General features: G+C 41.0%; 1 protein-coding gene across 1 annotated transcript in view; it reads left to right on the top strand.

Moving 5' to 3' along the window:
• DOCK8 (dedicator of cytokinesis 8) overlaps nt 1-16,181 on the top strand; it is a 209,809-nt gene that overhangs the window by 86,867 nt on the left and 106,761 nt on the right. The window contains exons 8-14 of the mRNA XM_008144966.3: nt 3,084-3,150; nt 5,343-5,492; nt 8,958-9,038; nt 10,292-10,451; nt 12,586-12,722; nt 14,272-14,365; nt 15,089-15,251. Of these exons, the coding sequence (XP_008143188.2) occupies nt 3,084-3,150; nt 5,343-5,492; nt 8,958-9,038; nt 10,292-10,451; nt 12,586-12,722; nt 14,272-14,365; nt 15,089-15,251 (852 nt within the window). The remainder of the gene's footprint in view (nt 1-3,083; nt 3,151-5,342; nt 5,493-8,957; nt 9,039-10,291; nt 10,452-12,585; nt 12,723-14,271; nt 14,366-15,088; nt 15,252-16,181) is intronic.

Below are 16,181 nucleotides of genomic sequence, written 5' to 3'. Positions count from 1 at the left end.
TAGCTGGATTTTAATTCTATTCCTACCAAGCCTTTGACAGTCTTTCTTCTACAACAGGGAAGGCAAACACTAGGGTTAGGCACGTAGGGAAATGGAGTGAGATGGCCTGCCTTGCACAACAGTGCGAGCCAATGGTGTGCTGGACTCGGCTGACTCATGACAGTGGATCATGCTCTTCTCTTCTCAACTCTTTATTCAATGAAGTCACATTGGTGGCTTGATATTGGCCTTGGTGGAAATATTTACATCAAAACCAGAAAATGCTACACATTAAAACCTCCCCGCCCCCCCACCCAGAGACTTGTTTTTTAAACATTTGCCAGCATACCACTGTTGAAACACAATGATAAATGCAACTAAAACCTAGTTTCAGTGCCAGAAGACAATAGAGAGCAGTGGGGACTGTAGCAAACTATTTTAAAGGGACACCCACTACCTAGGACCAACTCTTGCCATCCAAAAACAGGCCCATTTTTATCAATTGTCTGATTTTCTTTCCCCAAAAGAAGCTGAATATCCAGATTTTTCTGCATAACTTTCTGACTTCTTAAGATTTTTCTCATTTCCTTTTTAAATACCACACAATTCAAACAAAGCATGTCTGCTGTCTGGATTCATCTTGTGGGCATTTATTTGCTGCATCTACTATAAAGCAATTGTCTCCAAGTTATTTCTTGTTTACTTTTATAGTAAAAAAAAAAAAAGTCACATATCCTCTATATATGTGTATTCATTTTGTACTTGCATATTAAAATATTAAATACATTATAAAACATACATAATCAAGACATTTTAAAGGCTGGACTAAATAATTCAAAATAAATCACAGAATTAGAGCATTTGCTCTCCGCACTCCAGTGGATTATCTTGGGAGCCCCCTGGGGTGCTTGTGCACCTCTCTTTCCTCTTTGCAAGCTGTTACTTTAGAGAACTAGTTCGTCAACGTCTTCAAATCACAGACCCTTTTGAAAATATTAAGTTGTAAATGCTCTACCTAGGCAAAAGTACATGAGCATATTTTATTATATCCTATTAGGAGGGTATTCCATCTCTTAAAATCAGTTCTTGGATCCCTTAAGCAGCACCAAGTTTGCAATTAGGGCATCTGGATACTGGATTCAGGGCTTTGTTTCAACCTTAAGAACTTCTCTGGGACTTTGAGTCTTTTCTTGAAAATGAAGTTATTAGACCAGATAGTCTCAAAGTTCCCACCTGTCATAAACTCCGAGCTCTAATGCATAGCCTTCCAGTTCCCCTCTTCGAACCCAATCCAGCATGACTGCTCACCCTCTTGGGCATGTCTCTTGATGTTGTAGCCCTCTCCCCACCCTAACCAATTGGTGGGAGGGGGTGCAGAAAGGCACACTCTAGCCCTGGCAGGCGGACCGGAGGTGGGAGGCTCCTAGTCTTTCAGCAGGAGGACCGAGTGGAAGTGGCTGTTCTGTTCCCCTCTGCATTGTTCAGGAAGTCCGCCCTATTGTCGGAGGCTCTCGCCCACCCCCACAGGATGCCAGGATGCACTTTAGATGCAGTGACTCTGCCATTTAGGACGGAAGGAATTCTCTCCTATGATGCTTATCACCAAGCCGGCTAGAACTTTCCAATAAATGACAGCTGTTCTCACAGGTGGGTGGGAAAACATAGCCACTAAGATAGATGTGCATTATTAAACAAACAAACAAACAAATTGAGTCACTTAGATTTCTCTTGATGAAAATTGTGAAGTGTAGTTTCTAGTGACTTTCTCCCCCAACTGTCAAAACAGAAATTAAGTTGCATCGAACTGTTTGTTCAGTGCACTTGGTCTGCTCAAGTGACTCCGTGCCAGGAGAAGAGATCGACCAATGAACTCATATGCGTATATGCATAGCCCATAGACACAGACGATAGGGTGCTGAAGGCTTGAGGAGGAGGGGGTGGGAGAGGGCAATGGGGGGAAAAAAAGGACAGCTGTAATACTTTCAACAATAAAGATTTATAAAAAAGAAAAAAAATAGTATCTGTGCCAACCTTGCAAGTGATTAACAAATGTTCATTCTCTTCTTTCTCTGAACCACAGAGAACTTAACACTCAGTACCTGCCTAAGTAAATTACAGGAATATTCGTATCATGAAATATATAATTAAGTACAGAGCAACATGCCAGGCAATAGCTGGTGAGCCTAGACACAAATATTCTCCTAAAACAAGTTATCTTTTAAGGCAAAGCCATCCAATGATAAAGCCATCCTCTCACACATGCCTTGAAACAGAATTTGGCCTAATTTGTGTGACCTCTGCAGTAATGTTGGTCCAGGGCCTGATTACTGGTGCTCTCAGCTGGCAGTGTGCAAGGTCATGGGTTGTTAACCCGAGAAACTCGGAAGGTGCACATCTGTGCACATCTGTGCTCTATATGCATATTGTAACATGTGGCAGGACTGTGCTTTGGGGATGCATTTTCAAACCCACCATTTTTTGAGGGGAAGGGCCCCTCCTTCCAGCTGTTCCTGGGTCCACACATCTCATTGTTTCCTAGCATTTGTAGTGCTTAGTCCCCTTGCCCTACCTCCACTCAGCAAATCCCCTGGCCGTGGCGTTAAAAAGGGCCAATCACCCACATCATAATCCAGTCTTCCTCTGCTGGTCCCACTATAAATGTAAGGAAAAGCAACTGAACTTTTCTTTTGTTACTATCTGAAAAGTCCCATTCCTCAGAAGTAAGTAATAGGGATTCCTGTCCTAGCAGTAAAATGTAAACTGTAAATAAGGCCTTTGCCTAAGACCTCTGAAAACACAATGGTAAGCCGTGCCATGCTGCATCAGACCAAGGGCCCATTCTGCCCACTTTCGCTTCTGGTGCCACCAACAGGCTCTTTTTGGGAGAAGATACCACCTGCTACCATCTCAAATGATTAGGAATGTTCCATGACCCTCCATAGCTCTCCACTAACAACCCAGTGTGATTCTCAGGTGCATGGCGTTTATCAAAATAGTTTTGGAGACTACTTACATCTTTAACCTGTTTATATATTCAGGCACTTTCAGAAAATTTGAAATTATCGAAGTGAAATCCATACAGATTTTCTCTCTTGCTCTCACAGGTTTGAGATAGAAATTGAGCCTCTGTTTGCCAGCATTGCCCTCTACGATGTTAAAGAAAGGAAAAAGGTAAGGAATTGAAAAAAATAGCCCATCCCCGAGGGCGCGCACATATTGTTGATGAGTCTTTGAGTTCACATGTTTAAATCTCACTTCTATTCAGCAAACACACATCAGACTTGAAAGCAAACGACCTTTGATACATCCCGTTCTGTTGCCTTTGCAGTCTGTGAAGGGATGATCTGGGAATGTTAGTCATTTATATTCTTTGAAGAATATTTAAGGGAAAGCCTGCTGGAGGTCGGCCAGAGGATGGCTGGAGGCCTGGTTGGGTAGCGGGTGCTGGGTCCGCCGTGATCTGAGCCCCTCAGCCATTCAGGACCCCACGCTGTCCGTGGCTCCTCCATCTTCAATGTGTGTTCTCCCGAAGTCATTTTTGTCACTGCCATTGCACCCCCTGAAAAAGGGGAAGGATGGGTGAAAGTGCCTGGAGGTTTGACACATCACTTGTGCACACAATTCACTACTAACTGCCATGGAAGATGGTAAATGTAGTCTTTGCCTGGGCAGCCAGTTCTCAGCTATAACTCTATTAGTGACGAGGGGAGACCCAGCCACACAGCGTTTCTAAGTAACACTACACTGTGAGCCAAGGAGCACTCATCATGTCATGCTCTTGCTCAAAATCTTTAAGGGATCCTCACTACCTATAACATTAAAAACAAATTTTATAGGCTGGCCGGAGTGGCACAGTTGATTGAGAATTGTCTGTAAACAGAAACCTTGTGGGTTTGATCCCTGATCAGGGAGCTAACAGAAGGCAACCAATCAATGTTTCTCTCTCTCTCTCTCTTTCTCTCTCTCTCTCTCTCTCTCTCTCTCTCTCTCTCTCTCTCTCTCTCTCTCTCTCTCAGCATGTCTTCAGGTGAGGATTAAAAAATAATAATAAATAAATAATTTTTAAAAAATTATAAAGCCGAAGCCGGTTTGGCTCAGTGGATAGAGCGTCGGCCTGCGGACTCAAAGGTCCCGGGTTCGATTCCGGTCAAGGGCATGTACCTTGGTTGCGGGCACATCCCCAGTGGGGGGTGTGCAGGAGGCAGCTGATCGATGTTTCTCTCTCGTCGATGTTTCTGACTCTCTGTCCCTCTCTCTTCCTCTCTGTAAAAAATAATCAATAAAATAATATTTTAAAAAATTATAAAAACTCTTTAGCTTCCATGCCTGGCTTTCTTCAGATGGCTCTCATTTATTCTATCCCTCTTAGCCTGCCTATGCAGTCAAGCTGGACTACTCTCTGAGAAGTGAATTCACTCCAGGTGTTCCGGCCTCTGAGCGATTCCTGTGCTGTCCTCTCCCCCTGGCACTCGGTCACCCTCCAGCTCTGCAGGCAGAATCTTCTTCCAAGGCCATCTGTCTCACTCTAGTGGAAGCATCCTATTCACCCCAGTGAATGGGATCCCTCACCCTTGTAGCTCCAACAGTGCTCCTTGTATGATGTGGTCCCTTAGATTTTGCTCTTCCTATATTAGTTACATATTTGACTTATCCCTCATTTTTTAATTTAAACTAATTGAGGGCAGAAGCACTGTCCTGCTCTTATTCAGGGCAGTACAGATCACATCACATCACTGCTATTCAGAAATTATTGGTGGCTTAATAAAAATTTAAATGTCTCCTGGAACATCTCTCAAATGACTCCAAAATACCTAGAGATTGTATACACATGCTTTGAATAATATGAAGGCAGTGTTTATTAAAATACACTTCATTTTCGCCCTAGCTGGTTTGGCTCAGTGGATAGAGCATCAGCCTGTGGGGTCCCAGGTTCAATTCTAGTCAAGGGCACGTACCTCAGTTGCAGGCTCCTCCCCGGCCTGGGCCCTGATCAGGGCTAGTGCAAGAGACAACCAATCAATGTATTTCTCTCCCATTGATATTTCTCTCTGTCCCTCTCTTCCACTCTAAAAATCAATGGGTATCCTTGGGTGAGGATTAAAAATAAATACATACATACACAAACAAACAAACAAAATACATTTCATTTAAAATTGAGCTATCAGCTGTTAAAGTGTGTATACATTTTTGGGGGTCACCTTGTATGTATCAGATTTCCCAACAGCCACTAGTTATGAACTATGTCTATAATTACATTTATTCCTCTGGAGAAATTTCTTTGTGGTTTTTCACTCTTTTTTAACATGCTTAGACCATGAGAACACCAAGTCTAACTTATTTTCCATTTTTCTACTCATTTACAGATCTCAGAAAATTTTCACTGTGACCTGAACTCTGACCAGTTCAAAGGATTTCTGCGTGCCCACACGCCCTCTGTTGCCCCATCGAGTCAGGCAAGATCTGCGGTGTTCTCCGTCACCTATCCATCCTCAGACATCTACCTAGTAGTCAAGGTAGTTAAACACAATCTGATTCGCTCATTCTGATGTTCCCATTTTTGCATTAGACTCAGTGCATGTATCAGGTAAGAGAGGTGTCAGAATGTATATCTATGTCTTCTGTGAGATTCACTTTGTTTCCTTATCAACTGACCCCTTTTCCTTGACAAGCAAATTTTGTGTTGAATACTAGAACAACTTCGGGTTTGAGAGTCATACGGTCCTAGTTTTGAATCCTAGCTTTGCATCCTAGTTATTACATGACTTTTGGGGCAATTACCTAACCTTTCCAAGACTTAATTTGCTCATCTGTAAAATGGGGCTAATAACACCACTCTCAATGGGTAGTTGTGATTACAAAATAAAGCCGGGCACATTAAAGACACCTTTCCACCTAACCAAGGAAAGCACCCTCAGCTATTCCGTCTGGGAGGCTGCTGCTATCTCAGACAGAATTTCCTAATGATGTTCACGTTTTTCTAGAGGCCCATAGTTAAATGACCACATGTCCAGGCTCTGACAATTTGAGGTATAGGCTATATTTTGCAAGTTTAACTCTCTCTTTTTATCACCATCTCACAGCGTAAGTACTATGTCTGGTGGAGCAATTATATGTAGAAGGACCTTTCATTTTAGGCTGTACTCTTTGCTGGTATAAGAAAACCAGAGACTTTCTCTACACACCCAAATGACTAGTTGGAAATTAGCAACAAACATTGAGTATTTTACCTACCTTAGGTAAAATAATTCATTTAATTGATTCTTTACTGCAGAATTATATTAAAAAATTAAAAAATTAGGTGATTTAATTTCAGGTACATCCAGAAGTCCAAGTTTGATGTTCATAATCTCATGAGTTCCCCATGATCCCATGGGAGTAGAATAAAGATTTCAAAGAATTTAGGTGACTTGAAAGCCACTTCACAAGTGGCATATGTCTTTCTATTCTAGCTTCCTTTCCTCCATTTCACCAGACTCTGAAAGGCTTCTATAGCTTGAAGGGAACTTATTTAAGTTCATGGAAACTATAATTAAAATTCTGTTGCTACAAAGATGTATCTTTTGTTGTCAAACTTTAGTGTGTGTCCTTTGTCTTGCAATAGTACTTAGACACATAGGAAAATTAGCTTACAGCCCACTCTAGAAGCCCTGTAGTTAAATTCAGAATTCTCTCCCAGGCTGGGAAACCAACGCTAGTTCTATAAAGCCAAATTTTACTTCAAACTTCACTTCTCAGAGGATGACTTTATTTTGGTTAATCCATAATCGTGTGCTAAATATCAGCGGTTACCTGTGGACTACTATTACTAAATATATCCAAAAGCCTTCAAATGTATTAATGCATTCATTTGGCAATAACAAACTTTCTCTTAATTGTTGGGATTTAGTTAAAGAATTTAAATCTATTCATATAGTCCCTGGTTTGCTTCTGATCTGTTTTTCTTTTCTGTAATGCCATCCTGTAGCTTCTTTCTCTGTACATATATAGTAAATGGTGTTGTAACTTTGATCACATCTATCCACCCAGTTGCGATTCAATAAAGAGAACCTTTTTTCTTATTTTTATTGTCAGGCTGAGCATCAGGATATTAACTGTATTTTAGATAGAGTTACCTAGTTTAGTACTGTATAAGATATTGCTATAAGGGGTTATTTCAGGCTTAAAGGTTTTGTTTCTCAACTGAAGGTTGGAGAGTAAGGATGAGTGAATCTGGTGTCAAACTTTAAAAATACACATGGAAGGCATGGCACCAGCCCCTCCTGAGTAGAGCAGAGGGTAGCCTTTTACCTTCAAACATTTTCCAGGTAATTCTGGTATGTGCCTTTCCCCTACCTACCATAGTTATGAGGACGCACTCATTTCTTTCACCCATAAATCACGAAGGACCATCTAGTGGGCTCCCATATTAGCCTGAGGCTCCTTCTCACCAAGTAGCTGGAGTTGCCCTTGTCCACCTCGGTGAAGGGAGTGGCATCTGCTGGTCTGGTTGAATCTGAATGTTCCCACGTCCAGATTCTGGAGCTCCCTCTCCTGTGGGTTCCACACTGTACTAATGCATGAACCCATGTATCCCATTCCTCACTTCTGGGTCCTAATGAAAGAGTTCTTTATTTCTGTTCAAAGTCTATTTTTATCCATTGACTTCATGGAAAAATTAGCTTCCTTCCAATTTTTCTCTACAAGCTCCCATGAGCTTCAGGAGCCTGGGGACCAGATTTATTGTACTCACCCCCTTACCTCCCCAACAGCCACCACATGGAAGGTACCCAACAAATGTTTTCAGAATTAATGAACAAGTGTACGATTGCTGACGAACAGGAATGCCAGCCTCCAGCTCGAGTGTTATGTGTCTGTGATCTCAGCCTGGGGTACCTCTCCTGGGGGTCAGCCTGTCTCCATCCTCTGGCAATGGGAAGGGATTTGAAACTTCTTCTGTGGTGAGAAGACAGGCTTCTTGCTTGCAGTGCCCTGAGATGGGTGTGCATTGAGCAGTCCCATGTCACTTCCCTTGAACTCCGTCAAACACCCTCCGTCACTAGGGTATTTCTGGTTTAAACTAGGGTATTTCTGCACCTCACTGATAGTACCCATTAAGAATGCGTGCCTATTGGAATATGTTAACCTGCATATCTTCAAGAATCCTCTCAACTAATGAGACAGACCAATGGGACTAAATCACTTGTTTTTCTCCTCAACATCTGAGTTAAATTAAATTTTCTTTGAACAGAAGGTTAGGAAGTTATAGTTTTCTCCTTTTCCGTCTCCTAAATGTGCTGCTCAAATTTATGGCCAGCCAGATCCTTCACCTGAAGCAAAATCGAAGAAGATATTGGACGATAGCGGCGTTCCCATATTACCAGCCAGTTAGCAAAGTGAAAAGCTGCACCATCTCCCTGCTCTTGGTCCCTGTCCAAGTCCGTTAAAGCCAGAGAAGCAGCCCTAATAGGAAATACAAGGGAGACAATTACAGATAATTTATTCTGTTCATTTATTCATTTTGTGGAAGGTTTGAGTCCCCAACCTGACTTTTACAGAGGTCATATCTCTTTTTTACATTGTATGCAATAATAAAGAAAATGAGCTTTTCACTTCCTACATATGTCTCATGGGTTTTGTTTTATAAAATAACTTTTATTGCATTTTTTTATTGTAGGCATAATACATGTTTATTGTTTAAAAGTAGAAAATACACATAAGCAATAGGAATAAAATCAACACAGCACATAATCCCATCATACAAAGATAACTATTAACATTTGCTGTGTATCTGCTATCATCTTTTTAATATGCCTTTATGATGTTTTTACAAAACTATACAGTACTATTTATACTCATTTTTAAATAAAAAACACACATAAATCCCAGACATATCCCCATATCATCAAATATTGTCACAAAATCTAATTTTGATGGTTGCATAGATTCCATTATGTGGATGTAATTTATGTGCATTGTTTTACTGTTATTTTTGTTGGCAGATTGAAAAAGTTCTTCAGCAGGGAGAGATTGGAGACTGTGCGGAACCCTACATGGTTATCAAAGAAAGTGATGGTGGAAAGGTATGATATTTTGAATACTGCTAAATGGTAACATCTTAGATAAGAAAATATTTTTCAGAAGTGTGCCACAATATTGTTAATGGGGTTTAGTCCTTCATATGTTTTCATATGAGATATTAATAAATTGCATATAAACCAAAGAAGGAAGAGAAAATGGTCATTGATGATAACTTTTGAAAGAAGTAAGCTATTAAACTCAACAAATGATGATATACACATGAATGTCTAATTCTAAAATGAAACTAGGGCAAAGCCATGACCTGTTGCCTTGGTTCTGAGGCTCTGACCCGGCTCGGGGGGAGGGCCACAGAGACCCCATGAAACCAAGCAGTGCCAGCGCGCCCTGGCTTATCTCCACAGCATGGGCGCCAGCCTTTCCGGTGTGGATGTTTGGAAATTGGCTGAGATTGCTGCACATCATAAATTCACTAGCACAATACAGGTACTGAGCCCATGGAGAGGACAGCTTTCCTCAGCACCCAGTAGAGCATGGCCTTTCTGGACTAACACTTGCCTAATCAGCATCACTCCAGACTTAAAAATTTCAAATAAGATATATTGAACTCAAGGCATTTATTATATTTTATTTTTCCCATTGCCATTTATCCCCTCTATGCCCTCCTCCACCTCTACCTACCCCTCCCCCCTGCAATCATCACACTGTTGTCCATGTCCATGTCTCTCTCTCTCTCTCTCTTTTCTTTTCTTTTTTTTTTTTTTAATATTTCCACTTCAAGACACTTTTTAAAAAAATCTACCTTTTATTCTGAATTCAGAAAGAACTCCTTGGAAGTATTGTCAACCTAATAAGGAAATTATTAAGGACCTTTATAGATCTTTCTGGAGTTTTCCAAGGCAACTTTTGAAGAAACAGGCTCTCTTGAGAGCTTGGTAGATGATATATAAAACTTTTTATCCCAAGGTGCTCTCATGCGAATTCAAGTCAAGTTACTAGCCCCTAAAACTGACACTTGTGGATTAGCTTGTATAGTAAGCCTTGGACTTTTTTTTTTTTTTCTAAAGCTGGTGTATTTAATAGTTGAATGTGGCCTTTTTGTAAACTTCTCCTTTTCTAATCTGTATTTCCCTAGACTTCTGGCCTTCGTTGAGTGGGTCACTTTTCTGCCTGTTCACTCGTTTTAATCCGTAGGGTAGGGATTTTGCAGATGCCTGTCCTATCCATGGCAGGGCAGCTGACTGGGTGCTGGTGCCCTATTGTCTGTCTCTGCTTGTCTCTTTCCATTTTCCTCTAGAGTAAAGACAAGATTGAAAAACTGAAACTTCAAGCTGAATCATTCTGCCAGCGTTTGGGGAAATACCGGATGCCCTTTGCCTGGGCTCCTATAAGCTTAGCAAGCTTCTTCAATGTCTCCACCCTGGAGAGGGAGGTTACCGATGCAGAGTCCGTGGTTGGTAAGATTTTCAGCTGCAGTGGGAAGAGGTGGGCTCCCCAATGCACCAACTCTGAGGTCAACTGCTTATTAGTGGGGGCTTGGGGCACAGTAAGGTGTGGGAAATGGAAAAGAAGAAGGAGATTAATAGGTTGAAACACTATTATGGCTTGGTTACAAATACATGATTGTAATAGACAACGATTCCCCAAAATTATCATGAAAGTTTGTGGAATTTAAATATACTCTTATAGTAAGATTTTTGGTTGGAATTTTCTGGACAGTTTGACATGTTAAAAAATGGACTTTAAGTAGCTTCTTCCTCTTAAAATTATTGAAAATAACAAGAAAATATAATAACTATCTATAGTGTGTTAAATAAAGGCACCATGATTGGTTCCAAAACACAAGAGCTGAAGTCATGGAGGTTTTGAAAAGCAAAACTCAGGTTTCTCAGCAAAATTTCCAGCCCCTGAAAGTTTCTTTTGCCAACAGCAACAACAAAAAAAAGGATGCCAGTAGAATATTTAGTTACTGTTCAATTTATTTAGCATGTTTCTTTTTCATCGCCTCACCCTTGGTCTGAATCTTTCATTTTTAAAACAGGTTGGATGTGAAATTGTTCAAGAGGCTATAAAATTTTCAAGTAGACCCACCCCTACTTGTGGCAGAGTTTCTGTTTTCCTAAATGTCTTTGAATTCAGCAAATATTTAAGTCCAGAGTCACATTTCTTATGACTTTTCTCTTGCATTTCTTAGCTCTGCCACTTCTGAAATGTTGCCTTTAGCAGAGGAGTGGAGGGAGGAAAGGGTACTTTGTTATTGCTGCTGCTATTCTGGAGTTATGGTTGCATAATTTCTGGTCAGAATTCCTGTATTATTTCTGATTTATCAATAACAAACCTCACTTTAGTGCATCTTGACCTTCACACCACAATGTTTTGGTTTTTGTTAATCCTCACCTGAGGATTTTTTTTCATTATTTTTAGAAAGAGTGGGAGGGAGGGAAGGAGGAGAGAGAGAGAAAAATAGAGAGGGAGAGAGAAACATCAATGTGAGAGAGACATATTTATTGGTTACCACCCACATGCTAAGCCAGGGATCAAACCTGCAACCCAGGTACATGCCTTTGACTGGGAATCAAACCCGAGACCCTTTGGTATTCAGGCTGAAGCTCCAACCACTTAGCAACACTGGCTAGGGCCACAATGCTTTTTTTTAAATGCCAACCTCTATGTAGACCTAAGTAGCCTTATTTGAAAGAGTTATGCATAGAACCTAGAGGACACCCTAAATGAGGTGAATCCATAAATTTGGGCATAAGGCTTGCCGAGGCTTTCATAATCTCTAGGTCAAGGATAAATTAACCTGACTACAGAGGCTGATTCTTGAGAAGCAGCCAGAAGAGGCAATGTGGCAAGTGTAGATGGGCAGTGGTAGCAGGAAGTTCCAATTCAGCATCACGGCAAGAATTAAGGATAAGGGAATATTCCAAGACATGGTTGGCCATTTTAGAGTTCTAAGCAATTTGACTATTCACAACAGAACCCCTGAGTTTTGCAGCAGAAAAGCAACAAAATTCTCACCTAAATGTCCAACGGGGATAAGAAACAACAAAGCCAGAGTATTAGGGTCCCAGCCCGGGTCAGGGTGTGACTCTGGGTTCTAATCCCCATTAGGCAGGTCAGCAGAGAGCAGAAGAAAAATGGGATTCAGAATACACTCAGGCTGACCCTAGCATATTTGGGTCACAGTCCCAAATGCCTCCAAGGGCATTTGAGTACATGCCTCTCCCAATGGAATGAAAATGTAAAAATAAAACAAAAACAAACACTGTTGACTAAATAAAACTTATCTGCAGACCCCATTCTGGCTGCAGTTCTGGACTCTGCAGGGTGGCATCTGGCCTACCCTCCACGTGGGAGGGCAGCTGCTCATGGCCTCTCAGCTCTGGTCAGAGGAGGATTAAGGGCTCCAAGAGGGGGGCTAAGAAAGGTAGGGGTCAGTGGAGGGACATTTTTATTCAAGACTAGAATGGCCACACTCAGTGCCCTTGTTCAGTGACTTTCAACATAGCTGATATATGGCAAAGTTAATGACTGCTGTGTCTTCGAACAGAAAGGCAAGCTTTAGAATGACAATTGTTTTCCTTAAAGGAAGAAGCTCTGTGGGTGAGCGGAGAACCTTGTCCCAATCTAGAAGGCTTTCGGAAAGAGCCCTCTCCTTGGAGGAAAATGGGGTCGGATCCAACTTCAAGACCACCACCATGACCATTAACAGCTTCTTCAAGCAGGTATCTCTCCATGTTAGTGTGTGTGGGTTTGTCTCATACGTTATGGGTTTTGGAGCCCAAAGTGGAAGTATATGTAATGAATAAGAGAACGAGTTAGTTAACCTCCTCGCCAAGCCTAAATCTCATTATCTACGGAACAAGGATGATGGTGCTTGCTTCATGTGGCTTTTGGGGAGATTAGATGACAGGAGGCAGGTAGAACTCTTCTCAGAGTGCCTGGGATATAGCAAGTGCTCATTGAGTGTTAGCTCTTCCAGTGGAGAGAAGGGTTTGCTCCTACTAATACAAACTGTCCTATTGGGACACTCGTGGTCCGTTCATTAGTAGGCTATGAAAGCTGCCTGGCTGAAGCATTGTCCCCCCTTGGTCTTGGGGTTTCCTGGCCGGACTGTTGTCCTTCTCACCACTGTCCCATGTGCACACCGCAGGGCTGTCCTACTTGCTCAGAGAAGGTGACCATTGCACATGGTGCTCTATGTTAGCTCAGTAAACATTTCTTTAAAAGACAAGGAATTTCCTAGAGGCACAAAGTGGAATGATGGTTGCCAGGGGCTGGAGGGAGGGGTGAAGAGAGTTGTTGTTTAAAGGGCACAGAGTTTCAGTTTTGCAATATGAAGGAGCCCTGGAGATCAGTTGCACAACAATGTAAATGTACTTAACATTAAACTAGGGAACTGAACACTCAGAATGGTTAAGATGGTAAATGTTTTATTATGTGTATTCTTACCACACAAAGGAAACTTTAGGCTTGGTTTGACTTTGTTTTAGAAGATTTTCATAGCTCAATCTTCATGGGGCATTTCAAGGTGTTATGTTAATAATCTGAAACGCAGAAGGGATACTGAAGGGTCTGTGCACTGTACCCATAATAGCATGGGGCTATGAAAGGGTTTCTATTCCAGATATACTTCCAACTGTATTAACTTGGGGGGCAAAGTACTTAACTAAGTCTGAGTTTTCTCATCTGTAATTGGGAATAAGTTACACCTACCTACCTACCTTACCAGGCTGCCTTACCTTGCAAGGATTAGAGCTCTTGCCTGTGATTCCCTTGGTAAAGTACATGTCCCATGTAGGCACATAGAGAATAGTATTTATGCTTAGCCTGCTTAGTTAAGACAAATATGAAAAAAGCGAGGACAGGGAAAACATGGAAAGATGCTGTCGCCATCTTCAAATCTTTGAAGAAGGAAGTAAACTTATTCTGTATTATTCCAGGAGTAAAACAAGCATCATTGGCCTTAAGTTATAGGGTGGAGATGCTTTTGGCCTAGATTTCTAATGGTCCAATGGACTTCCTTAGAATGCATAGAAGCCCCATCCCCAGAAGGGTTGATGAGAGGCTGAGTGACGTTAAGTCCAAGAGTAGTAGAGAAGAAATATTTGATAAGGGGCTGAACTAAATTACTTCACCATTGCCGATAATCTTAATTTCTAAGAAAGGCACGTTAAAATAAAATTTAAAGATAAAAGTCTTCCCATAAATCATTGGTCCCTACCCCAGGAGTCAATGGTGCATCTGTACTAACCCTGACTTCTCTCTTGGCAGGAGGGAGATCGCCTTAGTGATGAAGACTTATTCAAGTTTTTAGCGGACTACAAAAGATCTTCTTCCTTACAGAGAAGAGTCAAGTCCATTCCAGGTGTGGATGGCTTGTCTTTATCCTCTTAAGCTGTGCCAAAGCAATTTGTGATTAGACACATTATTTGTCTACTGCTGCAATTTATGAAATGATGTGTACCAAATGAGATGTGGGATTTTACATCAGGAGTTGAGTCTGAATTGGTCTATGTTTTTGGAAACGCTATTAATATTTTCTATTCTATTAAAGAATTAAATCTTAAATAAACATGCTTTAGATCTGGTTTCTTAGATAATTCAGATCATTGTTTGAATAGAGTAGTCTTTTTCATCATATGCAATATTATATGGAACTTTTAGTATAAAAATAAAAATAAGATGCTTTTATATAGAAGGTGAGAGCACTTTCCTTATCCTCAGCTTAATAGCCTCTGAGGCACTTCCGCAGCACCCTGGGGTACCAAAGAACCCAGTTCGAGAACCCCCAGTGTTTACTTAAATATATACTATTATAGTGTGGTAGTTCTGGAAGGGACTTTAAAAATCCTCCAATCTATTTATACTCATTCTACAATTTCTTGCTTTTTAATTTCTAGAAATGGGATCTCAAGAGTTGTCATGACATGCTTTTTCTCCAGCTACAGGAAATTAGCTGGGAATTTCAGAACTCTCACACTTTCACAACTTCTCCTTATTTTTATAAAAGAAATATGCTACAACAATTTTTCTTGATTCCTTTTAACATGGCAGTATCTTTCTTAAAACACTTGTTTTCTTTCTTTAGGCTTGCTCAGACTGGAGATTTCTCTGGCTCCAGAGATAATCAATTGTTGTCTGACTCCTGAACTACTGCCAGTGAAACCCTTTTCTGAAAACCGGACACGTCCACACAAAGAGATTTTGGAATTCCCAATCCGGGAAGTGTATGTCCCTCATACTGTGTACAGGTGAGAAACAAAGGCTCTTGGTAAGCCATTGAGCCCACATTTACAGTTTTGTTTGGACAATGCCTTCATCATCCTTTGATCTACCTTCCTAGTTACTAAGTTTTGGAAAAAAATGAAATATGATGTTTACATAATTATAGATAATGGCTAGATCAAGTTCTAAAAATTATTATCTAATTCTCTTAGTCAAAATTGTAGTGGGCATATTCTTTCCAGAAATGCAACATTCCTCGTCCTCATTACCTTGGTTTTCCTATGTGCGGAAGGATATATTAGGGAAAGAGCAATGTGACCAAAAAATCTTCTCAGTGTTTACTAGTCGGGTTTGTACCTTGAAACCAGCTTGTCCCGTAGAATTTACAGCTATGAGAGAAGTGTTCTACATGTGTGCTGCCCAATACAATCGCTACTAATCACATGTGGCTATTTAGCATTTGAAATGTGGCTAGGGCAATGGACGAACTGAAATTTTCATTTTATTTAGCTTTAATTAATTTGAAGTTAAATTTTTACCTGTAAGTGGTTGGTGGCTACCATTTTGGACAGCATAGAGCTAGACAGTAAGGACCTAAAGGTTAGGCTGCCTCGGTTCCTTGGAGGCCCTTGACTCGGGACTGGGAGGGAACTTGTCAACACGCAGCTGCCAAAGCCACGGCTGCTCACATTTTTAGTTTTTATTTTGAGAAGATATTTTTAATGCAGAGAAGAATGCTGTAACAAGCACCTTTTCTCCACCATCTGGAAATGACATCGTGAGTGTGTGTGTGTGTGTGTGCGTGTGTGTGTGTGTGTGTGTGTGTGTGAAATCGTACTGATTAAGTTGAAGTCTCTTCTATCCTGTCTCTAGTCAAAGACTTCTACCTTGCTGCCTAAACATCAGTGATGAACTTATGCGTGTCTTTTCTTCCATTCTCTCCTCTTTTACACACA

Source organism: Eptesicus fuscus, chromosome 15 (assembly GCF_027574615.1).
Source record: "Eptesicus fuscus isolate TK198812 chromosome 15, DD_ASM_mEF_20220401, whole genome shotgun sequence".
Classification (NCBI taxonomy): domain Eukaryota; kingdom Metazoa; phylum Chordata; class Mammalia; order Chiroptera; family Vespertilionidae; genus Eptesicus; species Eptesicus fuscus.
This window is presented reverse-complemented; position numbering and strand designations above follow the sequence as displayed.